The sequence below is a fragment of the Rhinolophus hipposideros genome, assembly GCF_964194185.1.
Source record: "Rhinolophus hipposideros genome assembly, chromosome: 22".
NCBI classification, from domain to species: Eukaryota; Metazoa; Chordata; class Mammalia; order Chiroptera; family Rhinolophidae; genus Rhinolophus; species Rhinolophus hipposideros.
In genome coordinates this window covers 34,943,378-34,960,376 of record NC_138068.1, presented here as the reverse complement: position 1 = coordinate 34,960,376, position 16,999 = coordinate 34,943,378, and the positions used below count along the sequence as shown (strand labels likewise).

At 36.7% G+C, this 16,999-nt stretch overlaps 2 protein-coding genes across 5 annotated transcripts in view; both read right to left on the bottom strand.

Moving 5' to 3' along the window:
- Positions 1-16,999, bottom strand: part of MACROD2 (mono-ADP ribosylhydrolase 2) — a 2,186,605-nt gene that overhangs the window by 1,547,163 nt on the left and 622,443 nt on the right. The gene's annotated exons all lie outside the window — the stretch shown is intronic.
- Positions 13,436-14,335, bottom strand: LOC308490929 (large ribosomal subunit protein uL18-like; the record flags this gene model as incomplete). The annotated part of the gene is made up of 1 exon (XM_081033710.1): positions 13,436-14,335. The coding sequence occupies one exon, from the start codon at positions 14,333-14,335 to the stop codon at positions 13,442-13,444; it is 894 nt and encodes a 297-aa protein (XP_080889836.1). The 3' UTR covers positions 13,436-13,441.

Genomic DNA, 16,999 nt, shown 5'->3' with positions numbered 1-16,999 from the left:
GGTTACAGAAAATGTCTGCTTATTGCTGCTTGAAATTTAAAGACAGTGTTGTAAGACCCTGCAGTATATATGAGCTTTAGACAATTTTTAAGAAATAAAAGGACACAGGAAACAAGAAACTTCTTAATCATTCAGTGGAAAGAGATTATGTTCTTGAAGATTTTTTTCTGGGTAATTTCATATGTTAAAACACTAATTCTTGGGATTTTTCTCTCCATTATAGAAAAAGAAGTTTCATTCTGCTGCATGGCCCATGACCCCAGACAGCTATGTTATCTATATGAGTCAGTGATCACAGGGCAGATGAAGCAACATGGGGATGTCTATTTCCATATAAATCCATCACTTTTTCTGGAACTACAAGTCTGAACACATGATTTACTGAGAATTGGACATTTGTGTAATCTTCATATACATAAATATTTTTGCAAAGAAAGGAACAATGCTTCAGTGTTGCAATGAAGTTTAGAGTAGAAGGTTCATGAAAGATCATTATCTAAAATAGACGCACACTCTAACTTCTTAAATAACCACAAGGCAAAAAGGACACAAGAGGGGAAAGAGGTGACCTTTAAGTAACCTCACCATCCCCCCACCCCCCACCCCCCCACACACACAAATCAAACCAGCCAGTCCCTCAACAAGAATTCCCTATCTCAGGAAATGGCAAGATAATCTTCCTAACTGTTCAAGCCCAAAACCCAATAATCATCCTTGAATTCCCTCACCCAAACGTCAATACAACTAGCACTTCAATTTCTTGAATATATTTTGAATACTCAATTTCTCTCTATTTCTAACGTTACAACTCTAGCTCAAACTGCCAACATCTCTCACTTCTTCAAAAACTCTTAATATATTTAGTCTGCTCTCACTCTTGTCCCCCAAAAGGTCTTTTTAAAACCTTACAAGAGAACATGCTAATTCCTCTGCTTAAAAGCCTCTAATGACTGTTCATTGCCATTACAATGAGATCAAAAGGCTTTCTGTGGCAAACAGATCCCACCTAACACTGAAACTCCTTAAGTATCGCTCCTTAAATTCTCAGTTTTTGTCACAGTGACCCTGTCAATGCCTTTAAACAGAACTAACTTATATATCTAAGGTTAGTCATATTTCCTATCCCCCATTTCTGGAATACACAACCCTTAGATCTGTGTCTTTCTCATCTTAAATGTTATATCCTCAGAGAAACGTTCTCTGATCATCCTATCTTAAGTAGTACTCATCTATCTCCCAGTCACTTTGCCCAATTATCTTTCTTATTTACAGTCCCTTTCATTGTTTGAAATTATATTATTCATACACTTCATTAATGATTTACTAACTATTTACAAACTGTTTACTGATTATTTACACTTGTCACTCCTGCCCCCACTCACCGTCCAAAAGGTACACTCCATGAGAATAGGGACCTTACTCTCTTATTCACTACTATTCCACCACCCAGTAAAGCCCAGGCACATAGTCAGTGATCAATACATAATCAGTCAAATGAATGAATGAGATGCAAACTAAAAATCCAAAAAGACATGCTGGTCTGGATTATTCCTACCCTGGGCTATAAAGCTATCCCAGTGGCAGCACTTCCTCTAGCTGCAGAAACCTCCAGAACACACAGGAGCTACCTCATAGCAGTGGTCCACCATGTGAGAGGCAGGAGTGATTTTGCCTCCAGGGTGCATTTCACAACACGTGGGGAAAGTTTTCCTTGTGACAACTGGGGAGGGGATCAAGTGCTATTGGGATCTAAAAAGTAGAGACCAAGAATGCTACTAAGTTTCTACAATGCATGAGACAGTCTGCCCTACAGAACAAAAAATTATCTGGCCCAAAATGTCAGTAGTGCTGAGGCGGGAACTCTGCCTTCACTTGGGCCTGAGTTTCAACACGTGGCGTTGTAGGGCCAACTTGGAATGAGAAATGTCCCCTTCCCCCTTTTTTGGTTCCCTTAATTCAGTCAACAGCAGAAGAGCATTACTGTGAAATTTATGATGCCAAAGTGCAAACAATACAGAATACTTACAGTGTGTTAAGAGTGAAAACATGATATGTCATTGGGAGATATTTTCCAGGTAATCTTAACATTAAACCCTTAACAACCATTAAAAATAATTCAATTAACTGTCCACCATGACAAAAAAAATATCGTTATTCTATTTTTTGTCTTCTGCTTCTGTTCTTTATTCTCATCTTTCCATAGCCTTTAAGTGTAATCTTTTGGCATTCCTTGGAGTTTCTTTCAATTCAGAGACAAAACTATGGCATGGATGTATTGATTTCCTGTCCCCACAATAAGTATCATTCATAAATTCACCCTAGCCAAGGATCACTTTAACCTAACTGTTGTGTAGTGTTGATCACAAAGGAAAACTATTCTATTTGAGGAAGGAAATCTATTAAGTGTCATTAATGGAAACAAACAAAAAAATTAAGTTAAGGAATTCAGGAAACATGTCTTGGTCTGCAAGAGATGGTGAGAAACAGATGAAATAAAAAAGAGAGAGCTATTATTTGTCTTGTTGATGATAGCCATTTTAACTGGTGTGTTGGAGAGGCTGTGGAGAAAAAGAAACCCTCATATACTGGTGGTGGGAATGCAGATTGGTGCAGCCGCTATGGAAGACAGTGTGGAAGTTCCTCAGAAAATTGAGACAGCAAGCGCTCTCCTGGGTATCTACTCCAAAAATCTGAAAACATTTATCCGTAAAGATATTTGTACTCCGATATTCATTACAGCTTTATTTATGGTGATCAAGACATGGCAACAACCAAAGTGTCCTTCAATAGATGATTAAATAAAGAAGATGTGGTATACAAACACAATGGAATACTATTCTGCCATAAGAAAAGAGGAAATAGTGCCATTTGCAACAACATGGATGGATCTTGTGATTATTATGCTAAGCGAAATAAGTCACACAGAAGTTGAGGACCATATGATTTCACTGATTTGTGAGATATAAAACTGAAAGCAACAAGGGAACAAAACAAAAACAAACAAACAAACAAAAAAACTGATAGACATAGACAATAGTTTAGTAGTTACCAGAGGGTAAGGAGGGAGAGAGGTGGTAGATGAGGGTAAATGGGATCAAATGTATGATGATGGAAGGAGAACTGACTCTGGGTGGTGAACAAACAATGTGATATATAGATGATGGATTATAGTATTGTACACTTGAAACGTACATAATTTTATTAACCATTATCACCCCAATAAACTTTAATTAAAAAGAAAAAAAGAAAAAATGTAGGGAGCTGCAGAGATTTTAAACTGTTAGTAATGTAAGAGCAAAGTGAGTACAGAACAGAATTAAAGTTCATAAAATGATGGTGAAATTGAGACAGCACTGCCCCCTCAGACCCTCCTCCTCATTATACTGGTCCTTAGCCACCTGTTTATGCTCTACAGGCCCAACTCTTATTCAAGATTAGCAATCCAGATGTGTTTATAATTCAGGCTTTTCTGGATTCTAGAAAGGTAATCAAGTGCATATACCACAATTTGCATGACACCCTTCAGTGGAACCTTGGCAATATTCTGTAATCAAGCACATTTACATTTTAGTAGCCAAACATGTCAATATTCACATAAATATTCACATGATAAAAATAACTATAATAGCTTCATATTAGTTATGAAGATATTTTGGTTGTATTTACATATCAGATTCTAAAATCCAAATTTCAGAGTTACAGATAAAGGATTTTTAATCTTTATTAGCACAATAAGAGAGACATATGCCAATGAAATAAAATGCCATTAGCACACTTTGAAAGAGCCAGAGATGGGAATAGAGTTGGAGAGTGTCAGGCAGTTGACAAAGTGTAAAATCATGAGGGATCAACTTGGGTTACAATTTTTCTAAGCTGGAAAATATATTTTTTTAATTCCTTATTTATTCTTTAAGTTACAATTAACATTGAATATTATTTTATATTAGTTTCAGGTGTGCTGCAGCATTGTAGTTAGACATTTATATAATTTATGTAGTGATCCCCCCAATTAGTCTAGTACCCACTTAGCACTATATACAGTTGTTGCAACAATATTGAGTATATTTCCTATGTTTTACTTTACATCCCTGTGACTATTTTGTAAATGTAAATTTGTATTTTTTACTTTTTTCACCCAGCTACCCAACTCCCACTCCCCTCTGGCAACCATCAGTTTGTTCTCTGTATCTATGAGTCTATTTCTGTTTAATTTGTTCATTTATTTTGTTCTTTAGTTTCCACATATAAGTAAGATCATTATTTGTCTGTCTTACTTATTTCACTTAGCATAATACCCTTTAGATCCATGCATGTTATAGCAAATGGTAAGATTTCATTCTTATGTATGGCCAAGTAATATTCCATTGTGTAATTGTATAAGTGTACCACAATTTGTTTATCCAATCATCCATTGATGAGCACTTGGGTTGCTTTGATATCTTGTCTATTTTTAATAGTGCTTCAAATAAATACCAAGAAATGGAATTGCTGAACGATAAGGTAGTTCTGTTTTTAATGTTCTGATGAACCTCCAAACTGTTTTCCAGAGCAGCTACACCAATTTGCAAGCCCACCAACAGTGTACAAGTGTTTCCTTTTCTTCGCATCCTCGCCAACACTAGTTTATTGATTTTTTGATGATAGCCATCATGACAAGGGTAGGGTGACATCTCACTGTAGTTTTAATGTGCATTTCTCTGATGACTTGTGACGTTAAGCATCTTTTCATTTATCTACTGGCCATGTGTATGTACACTTTGGAGAAATGTCTATTCAGATTCTTTGCTCATTTTCGATTAGATTGTGTGTGTGTGTGTGTGTGTGTATGTTTTAAGTTGCATGAGCTTCTTAAAATAAATTTTGGATATTAACCCATTATCAGATGTATCTTTGGCGAATATCTTCTCTCATTCAGTAGGTTGGATTTTGCAGCTAGTGGTTTCCTATGCTGTAGTTTTATTTTGATGTAGTGCATTTGTTTATTTTTATTTTTGTTTCCCTTGCCAGAGAAGATAGATCAGGAAAAATGTTACTAAGAGCAATGTGAGAGAGTTTACGGCCTGTGTTTTCTTCTAGGACTTTTATACTTTAAGAACTTATATTTAAGTTTTTAATCAATTTTGAGTTTATTCTTGTACATGGTGTAAGAAAGTGGTCAGGTTTCATTTTTTCACTTTTATCTGTTCAGTTTTACCAACATCATTTACCGAATAGACTGTCTTCACCCCACTGTATATTCTTGCCTCCTTTGTCATAAATTATATTACCGCATAGTTGTGGGTATATTTCTGGACACTATTCTGTTTCATTGATCTGAGTGTATATTTGTATTCAAGTACCATGTTGGTTCGATTATTATGGCTTTCTAGTATAGTTTGATATCAGGGAGTGTGATACCTCCAATTTTGTTCTTCTTTTTAAGACTACTGTGGCTTTTTAGGATCCATTAAGATTATTTGTTCTAGTTCTGTGAAAAATGCCATTGGTATTTTGACAAGCATTGCATTGAATCTATACATTGCTCTGGATAGTATGGACATTTTAATGATATTAATTCTTTCTATTCATAAGAATGGTATATGATTCCATTTATTTGTATCTTCTTCAATTATTTTCTTTAGTGTTTTATAGTTTTCTGAATACAGGTATCTTATGTCCTTGGTTAAATTTATATATATATATATATATATAGATAGATAGATAGATAGATAGATAGATAGATAGATAGATAGATAGACAGATAGACAGATAGATAGACAGAGATACAGATAGAGATAGAGATACATAGATATAGGTAGATATAGATAGATAAATAGATAGATAGATAGATAGATAGATAGATACATGGTCTGACAATTAAGTTTATAAATTTTTTGCAACGATGTTGCTACCTTTTGTGATATCAGAGGGATTATTCATTATGAATTTGTACCAACTGGACAAACAATTAACCAAGTTTACTATTTGGAAGTGCTGAAAGGCTGTGTGAAAAGTTAGACAACCTGAACTTTTCACCAACAATTCATGGCTTTTGCATCACAACAAAGCACTAGCTCACACAGCCCTGTCTGTAAAGGAATTTTTAGCCAGTAAACATTAACTGCATTGGAACACCCTCCCTACTCACCTGATCTGGCCCCCAATGACTTCTTTCTTTACCAGAAGATAAAGGAAGTCTTGAAAGGAAGACATTTTGATGATATTAAGGACATCAAGGGTAATACGAAGATGGCTCTGATGGCCATTCCAGAAAAAGAGTTCCAAAATTGCTTTGAAGGCTGAACTAGGCACTGGTGTGTCGGTGCATAGCTTCCCAAGGGGAGTACTTCAAAGATGACCATGGTGATATTCAGAATGAGGTATGTCACACTTTTTCTAGGATGAGTTCGTGAACGTTATTGTCAGATCTCGTACATTATTGTAGTTTCTGATAGGTATATAAAAATGCAACTGATTTCTGAATATTAATTTTGTATCCTGTTACTTTACTGAATTACTCTATCAGTTCTAATACCTTTTTGGTAGAATCTTTGGGGTTCTCTCATATAGTATCATGTCATCTGCAGATAATGACAGTTTAAATTCTTCCTGTCCCATATGAATGCATTTTATTTATTTTTCTGATTGCTGTTGCTAGAACTTCCAATACTATGTTGAATAGAAGTGGTGAAAGTGGGCATCCTTTTCTTGTTAACGATCTTAAGGAAAACACTTTTAGCTTTTCCCTGTTGAGTATGATGTTAGCTGCAGATTTGTCATATATGGCATTTATTATGCTCAGGTATGTTCCCTCTATACCCACTTTGCTGACAGTTTTTATCATAAATTGATGCTGGATTTGGCTAATGCTTTTTCTGCATCTATTAATATGAGCATAAGAGTTTTATACAAAACATAAGTTTATGTGGTGTATCACATTAATTAGTTTGCAGATATTGAAACAACCTTGCATCCCAGGAATAAATCTGAATTGATCATTGTGTATGATCTTTTTAATGTATTGCTGAATCCAATCAGCTAACATTTTGTTGAGGATTTTTGCATTTATGTTCATCAGGAATATCGGCCTATATCTATATCTATATCTATATCTATATCTATATCTATATCTATATCATCATCTATCTATCTATATCTATGTGTGTGTGTGTGATGTCTTTGCCTGATTTTGGAATCAGTATAATGCTGGCCTTTTAAAATAAGCTTGGGAGCTTTCCCTCCTCTTGATTTTTTTTTTTTTTTTTTTTTTTTTTTTTTTTGGTGGAATAGTTTGAGAAGGATAAATGCTAATTTTTCAAATGTTTAGTAAAATCATTGTGAAGCCATTCAGCACTAGACTTTTGTTTGCTTGGAGATTTCTGATTACTGATTTGATTTCATTAATAGTAATTGGTCGGTTCAGATTTTCTTGTCTTCTTCATTCAGTCTTGGAAGATCGTATGTTTCTAGGAATTTATCTATTCCTTCCAGATTGTCTAATTTTTGGCATATAATTGTAATATTTTCTCATAATCCTTTGTATTTCTGTGGTGATAGTTGTCACTTCTCTTTCATTTCTGATTTCATTTATTTTGGTCCTCTTTCTATTTTTGTTGTTGTTGTTGTTGTTGAGTCTGGATAAAGGTTTATCAATTTAGTTTATCTTTTCCATGAACCATCTCTTGGTTTCATTTATCTTTCGATTTTTTTTTAAAACTCTATTTTGTTTAGTTGCATGCTGATATTTATTATTTCCTTCCTTCTAGTCACCTTGGGCTTTGTTTGCTGTTCTTTTTCTAATTCCTTTAAGTGTAAGGTTAGATTATTTGAGATTTTTCTTGTTTCTGGAGGTAGACCTGTATTGCTATGAATTTCCCTCAAAGAACTTCTTTATTGTGTCCTCATACATTTTAGGTTGTTTTGTTTTTGCTTTTATTTGTCTCACGGTATCTTTTGATTTCTTTCTTGATCTTATTGTTAACTCACTCATTGTTCAGTAGCATGTTATTGAGCGTCCATGTGTTTGTGTCTTTTTCAGTTTTTTTCTTGTAATTGATTTCTACTTTATAACATTGTGGTTGAAAAAGACGTTTGATATTATTTCAATCGTCATAAATTTATTGAGACTTGTTTTGTGGCCTAACATGTAGTCGATCTTGCAAGTGTTCCAGGTGCATTTGAAAAGAATGTACATTCTGCTGCTTTGGAGTGAAATGCTCTAAAAAATATCAATTAAATCCATTTGGTCTAGTGCAGGGGTCCAAACTTTTTTCAACAGTTTTCACCAAGGGCCATATGCGGTAAAATACACAAACAGCCGGCCCACTCACTAGAGGTGAAGTATGTATTGCCTCACCTGGTTTATTTAAGTAAACTAAATATATTTTTGGAATTTGCTGCGGGCCAATTAACAATGGATTGCGAGCCGCAGTTGGCCTGCGGGCCGCAGTCTGGACACCCCTGGTCTAGTGTGTCATTTAAGGTTATTGTTTCCTTGCTGATTTTCTGTCTGGAAGATTTGTCCATTGGTGTCATTGGGGTGTTAAAGTCCCCTACTATGACTGTGTTACTGTCAACCTCTCCCTTTATGTTGGTCAATACTTCCTTTATATATTTTGGTGCTCTTATGTTGGGTGCATAAATATTTACAAGAGGTTGTTGGATTAAATATTTTATCATTATGTAGTGTCCCTCTTTGTCTCTTATTATAGCCTTTGTTTTAAAGTCTATTTTGTCTGATATAAGTACTGCTATCACAGATTTTTTGTTGTTGCTGTTTCCATTTGCATGAAATATCTATTCCCCTCCCTTTACTTTCAGTCTCTGTGTGTCCTTCAATCTGAAGTGGGTCTCTTAGAGACAGCATCTGTATGGGTCTTGTTTTCTTATCCATTTAGCTACCCTATATCTTTTGAATGGAACATTTAATCAATTTTCATTTAAAGTGATTGATAGATACATAGTTATTGCCATTTGATTATTTATCTTTATCTTTTCCCCCGCCGCCTTCTTCTTCTTAAAGAAGTCCTTTTAACATTTATTTTAACACTGGTTTGGTTGTGATGCACTCTTTTAGCTTTTTCTTATCTTGAAAGTACTTTATGTCTCCTTAAATTTTAAGTGATAGGCTAACTGAATAGAGTAATCTCAGTTGTAGGTCCTTGAGATTCTGTTGAGAAACAAGCTGAAAATCTAATGGGAGCTCCCTAGTAGTAACTAGTTGCCATTCTGTTGTTGCTTTTAGAATTCTCTCTTTGTCCTTAAACTTTGCCATTTTAATGATACTGTGTCTTGGTGTGAGCCTCTTTAGGTTTATCTTGTTGGGACTCTCTGTACTTTCTGGAGTTGTATTTCTTTTTTCTTAGCCATGTTAGGAAATTTTTCAGTCATTATTTCTTCAAATAGAGGCTCAGTCCCTTGCTTTCTCTCTTCTGATTCTTGTACACCTATGATATGAATGTTGTTACACTTGATGTTGTCCCAGAAGTCTCTTAAACTATCTTTTTTTTTTTTTCTGTCCTGATGGGATGTTTTCTGCAAACTTATCTTCCAAATTGCTGATTCATTTCTCTGATTCATCTAGTCTGCTGGTGATTCCTTTTAGTGCATTCTTCATTTCAGTTATTGTATTCTTCACTTCTAACGGGTTCTTTTTTAATGGTTTCTATATCCTTTTTGATATTTGCTATCTCTCTGTTGACATTCTCACTAAGTTCCTTGAGTATACTTAATACAATTGTTTCAAACTCGTATCTGGTATCTTGCCTCCATTTCATTTAGTTCTTTTTCTGGAGTTTTCTCCTGTTCTTTCATTTGAAACATATTTCTTTGTTTCCTCATTTTGGCTGCCTCTCTGTGTTTCTTTCTATTAATTAGGTACATTTGGTATGTCTCTCTATCTTGGCCAGATGACTTTTGTAGCACATGTCCTGTGGGACTGAGCAGCATAGTCTCCTTTGTCACCTTCACGGGTGCCCCAGGAGTGTCCCTTGTGTGGGTTGTGCATGCCTTCCTGTTATAAATGAGCCTTGATTGTTAATGGCACATCAGTGGGTGGGATTGACCCTCAGGCTGACTGGGTGTGGGGTTTGGCCATGTCTGTAGCTTATGGGCTGCTGTGTGGTGGGTTTACTCTGCAGATTGGGATTCACTCTAGCAGGCTCTGGTGCCTGCTGACACCGACATTTCGGTATGCCACCTCTGGCACTAATTGGGTGGAGTTCTGCTGTGATTGAATCCAACTTCCAGGTATGTTGGTTCTGTGGCCTCATGGGCAGCACTGGTGCAGATGCAGGTCAGCCACTGACTGTGATCAGCTGGGAACTACCTGGTAGGATCTACAAATCAGTATACAATTGGTCATTGCCTGTGCTTGACCTGGAGGTGTGTGGGAGAGGCCATGCTGTGAATCGAATGTGGCTGCCACCAGTACCATGCCTCGTGAAGCTCTACAAAAAGCCCAGGAAACCCTGAGGCCTGTTGCTGCCTGCCAGTTCCTGTGAGGCTCAGCTGCTGATAGAGTCCTCTGTGATACATGAGTTGGGTGAGAAGGGGGTCTCAGGGAGTCACCAGGGTGGGAGCAGCTGTGTTCACTAGGTTAATGTAGATTCTAGTTTGGTGTCAGTGCTGAGACTGGAGCTACTCAGCAAAAGTCTCAGAGCACACCTAGGCCAGTTGCCACCCACCTGGTGCCCGTGGACCCCTGAGAGTTGTCCAAGAAAGAATGTAATGCCAGCAAGCCTGGCCTCGCCAGAGAAAGTGTCTCTGGTGTTGTGAGAGTTGGGTGGGGCACAGTCCTGGGGAGTCACCAGGGTGGAATGAGCAGATTTCACCTACCAATGCAGATTCAAATTTGGCTGTGTGAGGGAGGGCTCAACACAGGAAAGAGGGTGCCCACTTGCTAGCTACATGTGAGGAGGATCCTGCACAGGGATAATGGCAACTGTCCCTCCAGTCCTTGTCATGAAATCACACAATTAGTCTCTCCCTGTGTATCTTTGACACCTCTTAAATTACTATTGATCCACCAGTGCCCAGGGTAAGTGCCTATGAGAGAGTGAGTTTGTGCATGTGACTTTTATGAGTACGTCTGTGTTTCCCACAGCCTTTCATGTTACCTGGTCGGTCAGAATCCCCACTATTTTACACAGCCAGATGTTGTGGAGGCTCCTCTTCCTGGCACTGGTACTCCCAGCAGGGAGTCTGATGTGGGGCTGAGGTCCCTACCTTCTCTGTGGGGGACTTTCAAGGCTGTGATATCCCTCCCAGTTTTCAAATGCTATATGAAGTGTGGGGCCAGCCTGTTCCACGTCTCTGCCCCTGCAGTCAGTCTCAATGTGACTTCTTCTTTATATTCTTAGTTAAAAAACTTCTGTTCAGCTAGAATTCAGATGATTCCCCAGGTTGATTGTCCTACAATTTAGTTGTAATTTTAATGTGATCGTGAAAGGAGACAAACACAGCATTTATCTACCATGCCATCTTAAATCACCCAATCATATTTTTTCTAAGCTGGAAAACTTTGGTGCCTCAGAGCTTCTTTCTCTCTAGTTGCAACAATAGACAATGAAAATATTTTTAGTTTGTTATTTCTTGCTACTTCAGCAGTCCTGTTGGGAGCCATTTCTAAATAAAAGGTACCTTGGGCAGGGAATTGGATATAGAGCACCTGTTGACTCTGTTTTCTGCTTGGGTTCTTTCATGAGTGTTGCTGCAAGAAAGGCATTGGCCAGCTAAGAGGGTATCAATACAGATGAAATTTGATTTACCAAAAGGTTGTATAAGTCAGAAGGCAGCATTAAGAGATGCTATCTCAAATGCAGACACTCATTTTGTGTGTAGTGTCAGGCTATGGGTGGCTTGATTTCTGTGTCTATGTGTGTGTGTGTGTGTGTGCACTTATTTATTTCTCCCCACAATGAGCATATATTACTTATATAATAGTGGTTTGGTTTGTTTTTCTGTGTTTCTTTTTGAAGTCAATAAACCAGCTCTTGGAAAATAAAAGTAGATAGCATCAGAAAATGTAGCTACTCTAATTAACAAATTAAAACAACAAAAATCTTGGGAATAAGAGCACAGGAAAGAGAGTCTGATGCTAAAGAAAGCAAAAATCATTAGCCAAATGCCAAATAAATTTTTAAAATATTTTAAATCTTACGACTCAGGGTAGGTTCTAACTCAATAAAAATTATCATTGGTACAGAAAAAAAATCTATTTAAAAAAATAGACCCAGAGTTACACTCTGACATAAAACAATTTATTAGCAACTATTACTCTAAATATTGGCCTAAGCATGGAGTTACAGCAACCCCTGCTCTTCAGGCTCAGGGTTTTAATTTAATGGCATAAAATAGTAATTATAACTTCAGTGGAACAAATTAATTTAATTTGTGGTGACAACATAGTTGATATTTATTGTCTGCTCACAAAGTGCCTGGTACTACTGTAAACATGCTGCATATATTTTCTTAAACAATTTCGCCAGAAGTCCAATGAAAAATATGGCATTTTATCTCAATTTTGAACATGAGATAACTGAGGCTTGGAAATTAGATTACCTGTCCTGGGTGACTCATATAATAATGTTCAGACTCAACCATATTTAGTTTTCTTACTCAAAGCCCATTTTTCTAAGTACAGTGTTTACTTAAATAGATGTAGAAAATATAATGACAGTTAAATTCACTTATTTAAATTTAGGGAGCATCTCATTATTTTAGGCAATGTTTATAAACAGTAACAAGCACCCAATCTATTTTATAACTCCAAAACTACTTTCTCATGGGGTATCCCTGTGAACTTATAAGGGACCTATATCCACAAGAAAAACCAAGCAACAGTAAATAAATTTTTCATTCAATAATTCATGGATATATGACTAGATAAAATATACACGCACACACACATGCACACATATGCACACACACGCACACACACAAATATAAGATTACAAATAAGGGTATTCTATATTGCCTACAGATAGTGTTCTCCTATTTGCTTTTCTTTAAAAGCCTGACCTTTTTTTTTTGTTGTTAAAAAAATGTATTTCAAGGATTTTTAGAAGTAATTCTTAGAAAACTGACTAAATTAATGCAAGTCCAAATTTAGTAAAGAATTCTTTGAAAATAAATTTAAAAATAACAAATTCTGTAGAAGAATCAGAAGCTATTAGACTTATAACAACTAAGTATATTCCTAAACAAATGTTTAACAGTTAATGGAAAAAAATAAATTACAGGAGGCTTCACAATTGTGGTATTTAGTGTCAGATAACCTACTTTATAATCTGTGCTTCCTCTCCCCTCCCCATTATGGGTTGACTTTTGTCCCACATAAAAAATGCTAAAGTCTTAACCCTTACCTGTGAATATTATTATATTAATAGTGTCTTTTTTTTAATTGCTTAATAACTTTATTTATGTCTATATGAAAAATCTTCATAGAAAACTGTTTGGTTTATTAGCTCTCAGCAGCCCGTTCCTGAGCTCTGAGGAAACTTGCCTTCTTCTGTGCTACCCGATCTTTCTTCTGGGCAAGCAACATTTTGGGACAGTTCCACCTCTTCTTTTTAACTTCTTTCTTAGGCTTCTTCTCATAAACCGGATTCTCTCGTATACCAGCATGAGCTTTCTTATACATCTCCTCCATCATGTCTGGAGTTACATTGTTCTTTATGTATTGAGAGAACTGTTTCTTATAAGCGTCTTCATCTTCTTCCATTAGATAACTCATATAATCTGCAACATTCTGGCCCATGATGTGTTTCCGGTGTACTTCTGCATTGAATTCCTTGCTTTCTGAATCATAACCAGGGAATCGTTTGGTACTGTGAGGGATAGATAAGCCTCCGTCCACAGCTCCCTTCAGGGCCCCAAAAACTTTATTTCCGGTAGTAGTTCTGGCAAGCCCTGCATCCAAATAGCAGGTGAAGGCACCAGGTTGACCATCAATGCTTTCCACATTGTATTCATCTCCAGTCACCTCCACCTGACCTTCATAGATCTTTTCCATGCCAAACCTATTGAGAAGCCTGCGTGCCAGCAGCAGGCCAGTACAATATGCTGCAGCATAATTTGTCAGGCCAACCTTCACACCGTACTTGGGGAGTTCATGAGCATAAGCTGCAAAAACTACCATATCTCCTTCTATACGGGCATAAGCAATCTGACAAATGATATCTCTGTTGGTTACCCGTACAATCATCCTATATTTGGGTGTGTTGTACTTATTTTTATCCTGGATTACCAAGCATTTCCGGGCATAGTAATCAGTTTTACCCTCATGGCGTCTTCTAAATTTCACTTGGTATCTCTTGAAGTAGGCCTTATTCTTGACGACTTTAACAAATCCCATCCTGGTGAACAGAGCACCCCGTCCGCGGCTCACCACAGACCTGCAGGCCCAGCTCAGCTCCGGGGGAGAAAAAAGCTTAATAGTGTCTTTGAAGATGGTCAAGTTAAGATGAGGCCATTAGAATGGTCCTAATCCAATATGACTGGTGTCTTTATACAAAGAGGACATTTGGACACAGATGGAAGACTACATGAAACTACAGGAAGAATGCCATCTACCAGCCAAAGGAACTCCTGAAGCTACTAGAAGCTTAGAATATAGGTATGAAATACATTCCTCTTTAGCCCTCAGAAGGAACCCACTCTGCCAACACCTTTATTTGGTACTTCTGGCCTCCAGAACTGTGAGACAATAAATTTATCTTGTTTAAGACATTCAGTTTGTGGTAGTTTGTTATAACAATCCCAGGAAACTAATTTACTCCTTAAACTAGTTATTTGTAATAAGTCCAATTTTATAGGCTTCACTCTTTCTACAATGAATTGAAGAGAGTAATATGTGTCATAGCTACAACAGTGGATTTTCTGAAAAGCAAAGATCCAAGTGCAAACTATATAACATTACCCAGAGAGAAGTGTACTGAAGACATGGTCAGACAGAGATTAAGTGGATGCCCAATAGGGATTTATTTTAAAATGATACTAGCTTTTCCATAGGTAAAGTTAGAAACACTGATTTTCCTGGCCTCATGAAAGTATCCTCTTAATCAGGTAAGTGTGAGGCATCAAGGCAACTTCTCCATTGAAGAGAGGAGAAAGAGAATTTGGAATATGACTGAAGATACCAGCTGCTGACACCCTTGATCCTTCTGGAAGAAAGAACCTAGCTTCCTACGATTCAAAGTTTGAAAGACCTGTTCAGGATGACCTTCACCAAAAAGAACAATGAGACCCTGAAACAAAGTTGCCTTACATAAAAGGAGCACATTAACTAGAGGCTTAGGTTTGGACCTAGATATGTTTTTGAGGACCTAGGTATGTTTTTGAGAGATGATTTCAATTTATGGCTTATGCAAGAAGCTCTTTCAAACTCACACACCCTGCCACGAGGCCTCCCTGCTTTGGGGAATAATGATTGGAAATGTGAACTAAAAGGGCTGTTATCATGGCACATACAATAGGAGGTATCCCTGTGAACTGGTAAGAGACCTATTTCTACAAGGGCAAACAGGCAACAGGGAATGAATATTAGCAGCAGAGCTGTGCAAAGTCAGTCTACCACAGCAACACTGTGTAGCAACCAGAAGCAACAATAGGAATGAGGGGCTCAACTCAAATGTGTTCTCTGCTGGCAATTGGAAGGTAGAATGACTCCCCTTTGGATTTAGCAAGCTTCAGGATTCCTGAATAATTAAGGAGGAAAATCTTAGGAAGGAGAAACTAAATTTCCCGATATATTGGTATGTAATTACTTAAGCTATTAATTTGACAAATAAAAGAAATGTTTTTAGGTTAAACTCAAAATATGGTAGAAACCACATATAACACCCAAGTCAGAGGGAGCAGAAGTGTGGATTAATGTCCAAGTGGCCAATGAAGTTGGACAAGATATCTTAGGTATGTGGGCCTTGAAAGGGTCAGAGAAAGGTTGTGTTTGACTGCCTTCCAATTGTGTCAGGAGGTCTGTGGTTGTATCTTACTGACTTAAAGGGCTGAGAAGCAAGAAAGTCATAAATAGTAAGGGAATTTAAATAAGAAGACCGGAATTTGGTCCTTATTCTGCTAGTTACTAACTGTGAGATCTTGTCTAAGTTACTTAAAGTCCATATAGCTTAATTTACTCAACTGTAAAATATTGATAATAACAATATTCTCCCTGTGGGATTGTGTGCATCCAAAGAAATAATGCATATGAAAGTACTCTGCCAAACAAAAAAACGCCATGCTAATAATATATACTATTGAATGTTATTACTAAAATGAGACAATCATCTTGTAAAACCTGAAATCAAGGTAATAACTACCCATTTTTCTTATCAAGCTTTTGCCTTTATAATTAGCAATTTAAACAACTTTAGAAGGATCCAATAACCATGAGACACCAAGTATTAGACCATGTCAAAATTCTGCAGTCATTCTTAATACATGAGCACACATCGGTTTTCCACAGCTAAAACCAGCCACTTCTTTTTCAAAGAGATATTAAGAATGCAAAATAATCTCTGCAAGTAACCAAGCCTGTTACCGGCTATTGTGCAGGATCAGACTTGAGAAAGAACAAAAATTACCCTTTGTCCAACCTCTTTGATGTAATTGGTACCATCATCCACAATTGTCCAAACTGCAAGCAGTTTCTTTCCCCTCTAGTACCTCGCCCTTTTATGGACTACAAAGTACTAAGATGTAAAAACTGTGTAAGCCTAAGAAAGTTATAAATCAGAGAGTAGGAAACATAAAAATAAATGAAAAACAAAAGGTATTTGGCAGTCTCTTAAAAAAATAAAACAATTATATGTTGCCAACTAATCATGAACAAATTACCTAATAATTTATTATGTGTTCTGCTCCTCTTCAGAGAAAATAAAACTTTTATAAGCAATATTAAAATAAAACAAGAAAAGTCATTGTCCATAAAATTAGGTGCTTAAATGCTAGTAGTGATATATGTTGTCTCCCATTCTGTAATTAAATAATGCTGGTATGTCTTTGGTACTGAGGAATTAAG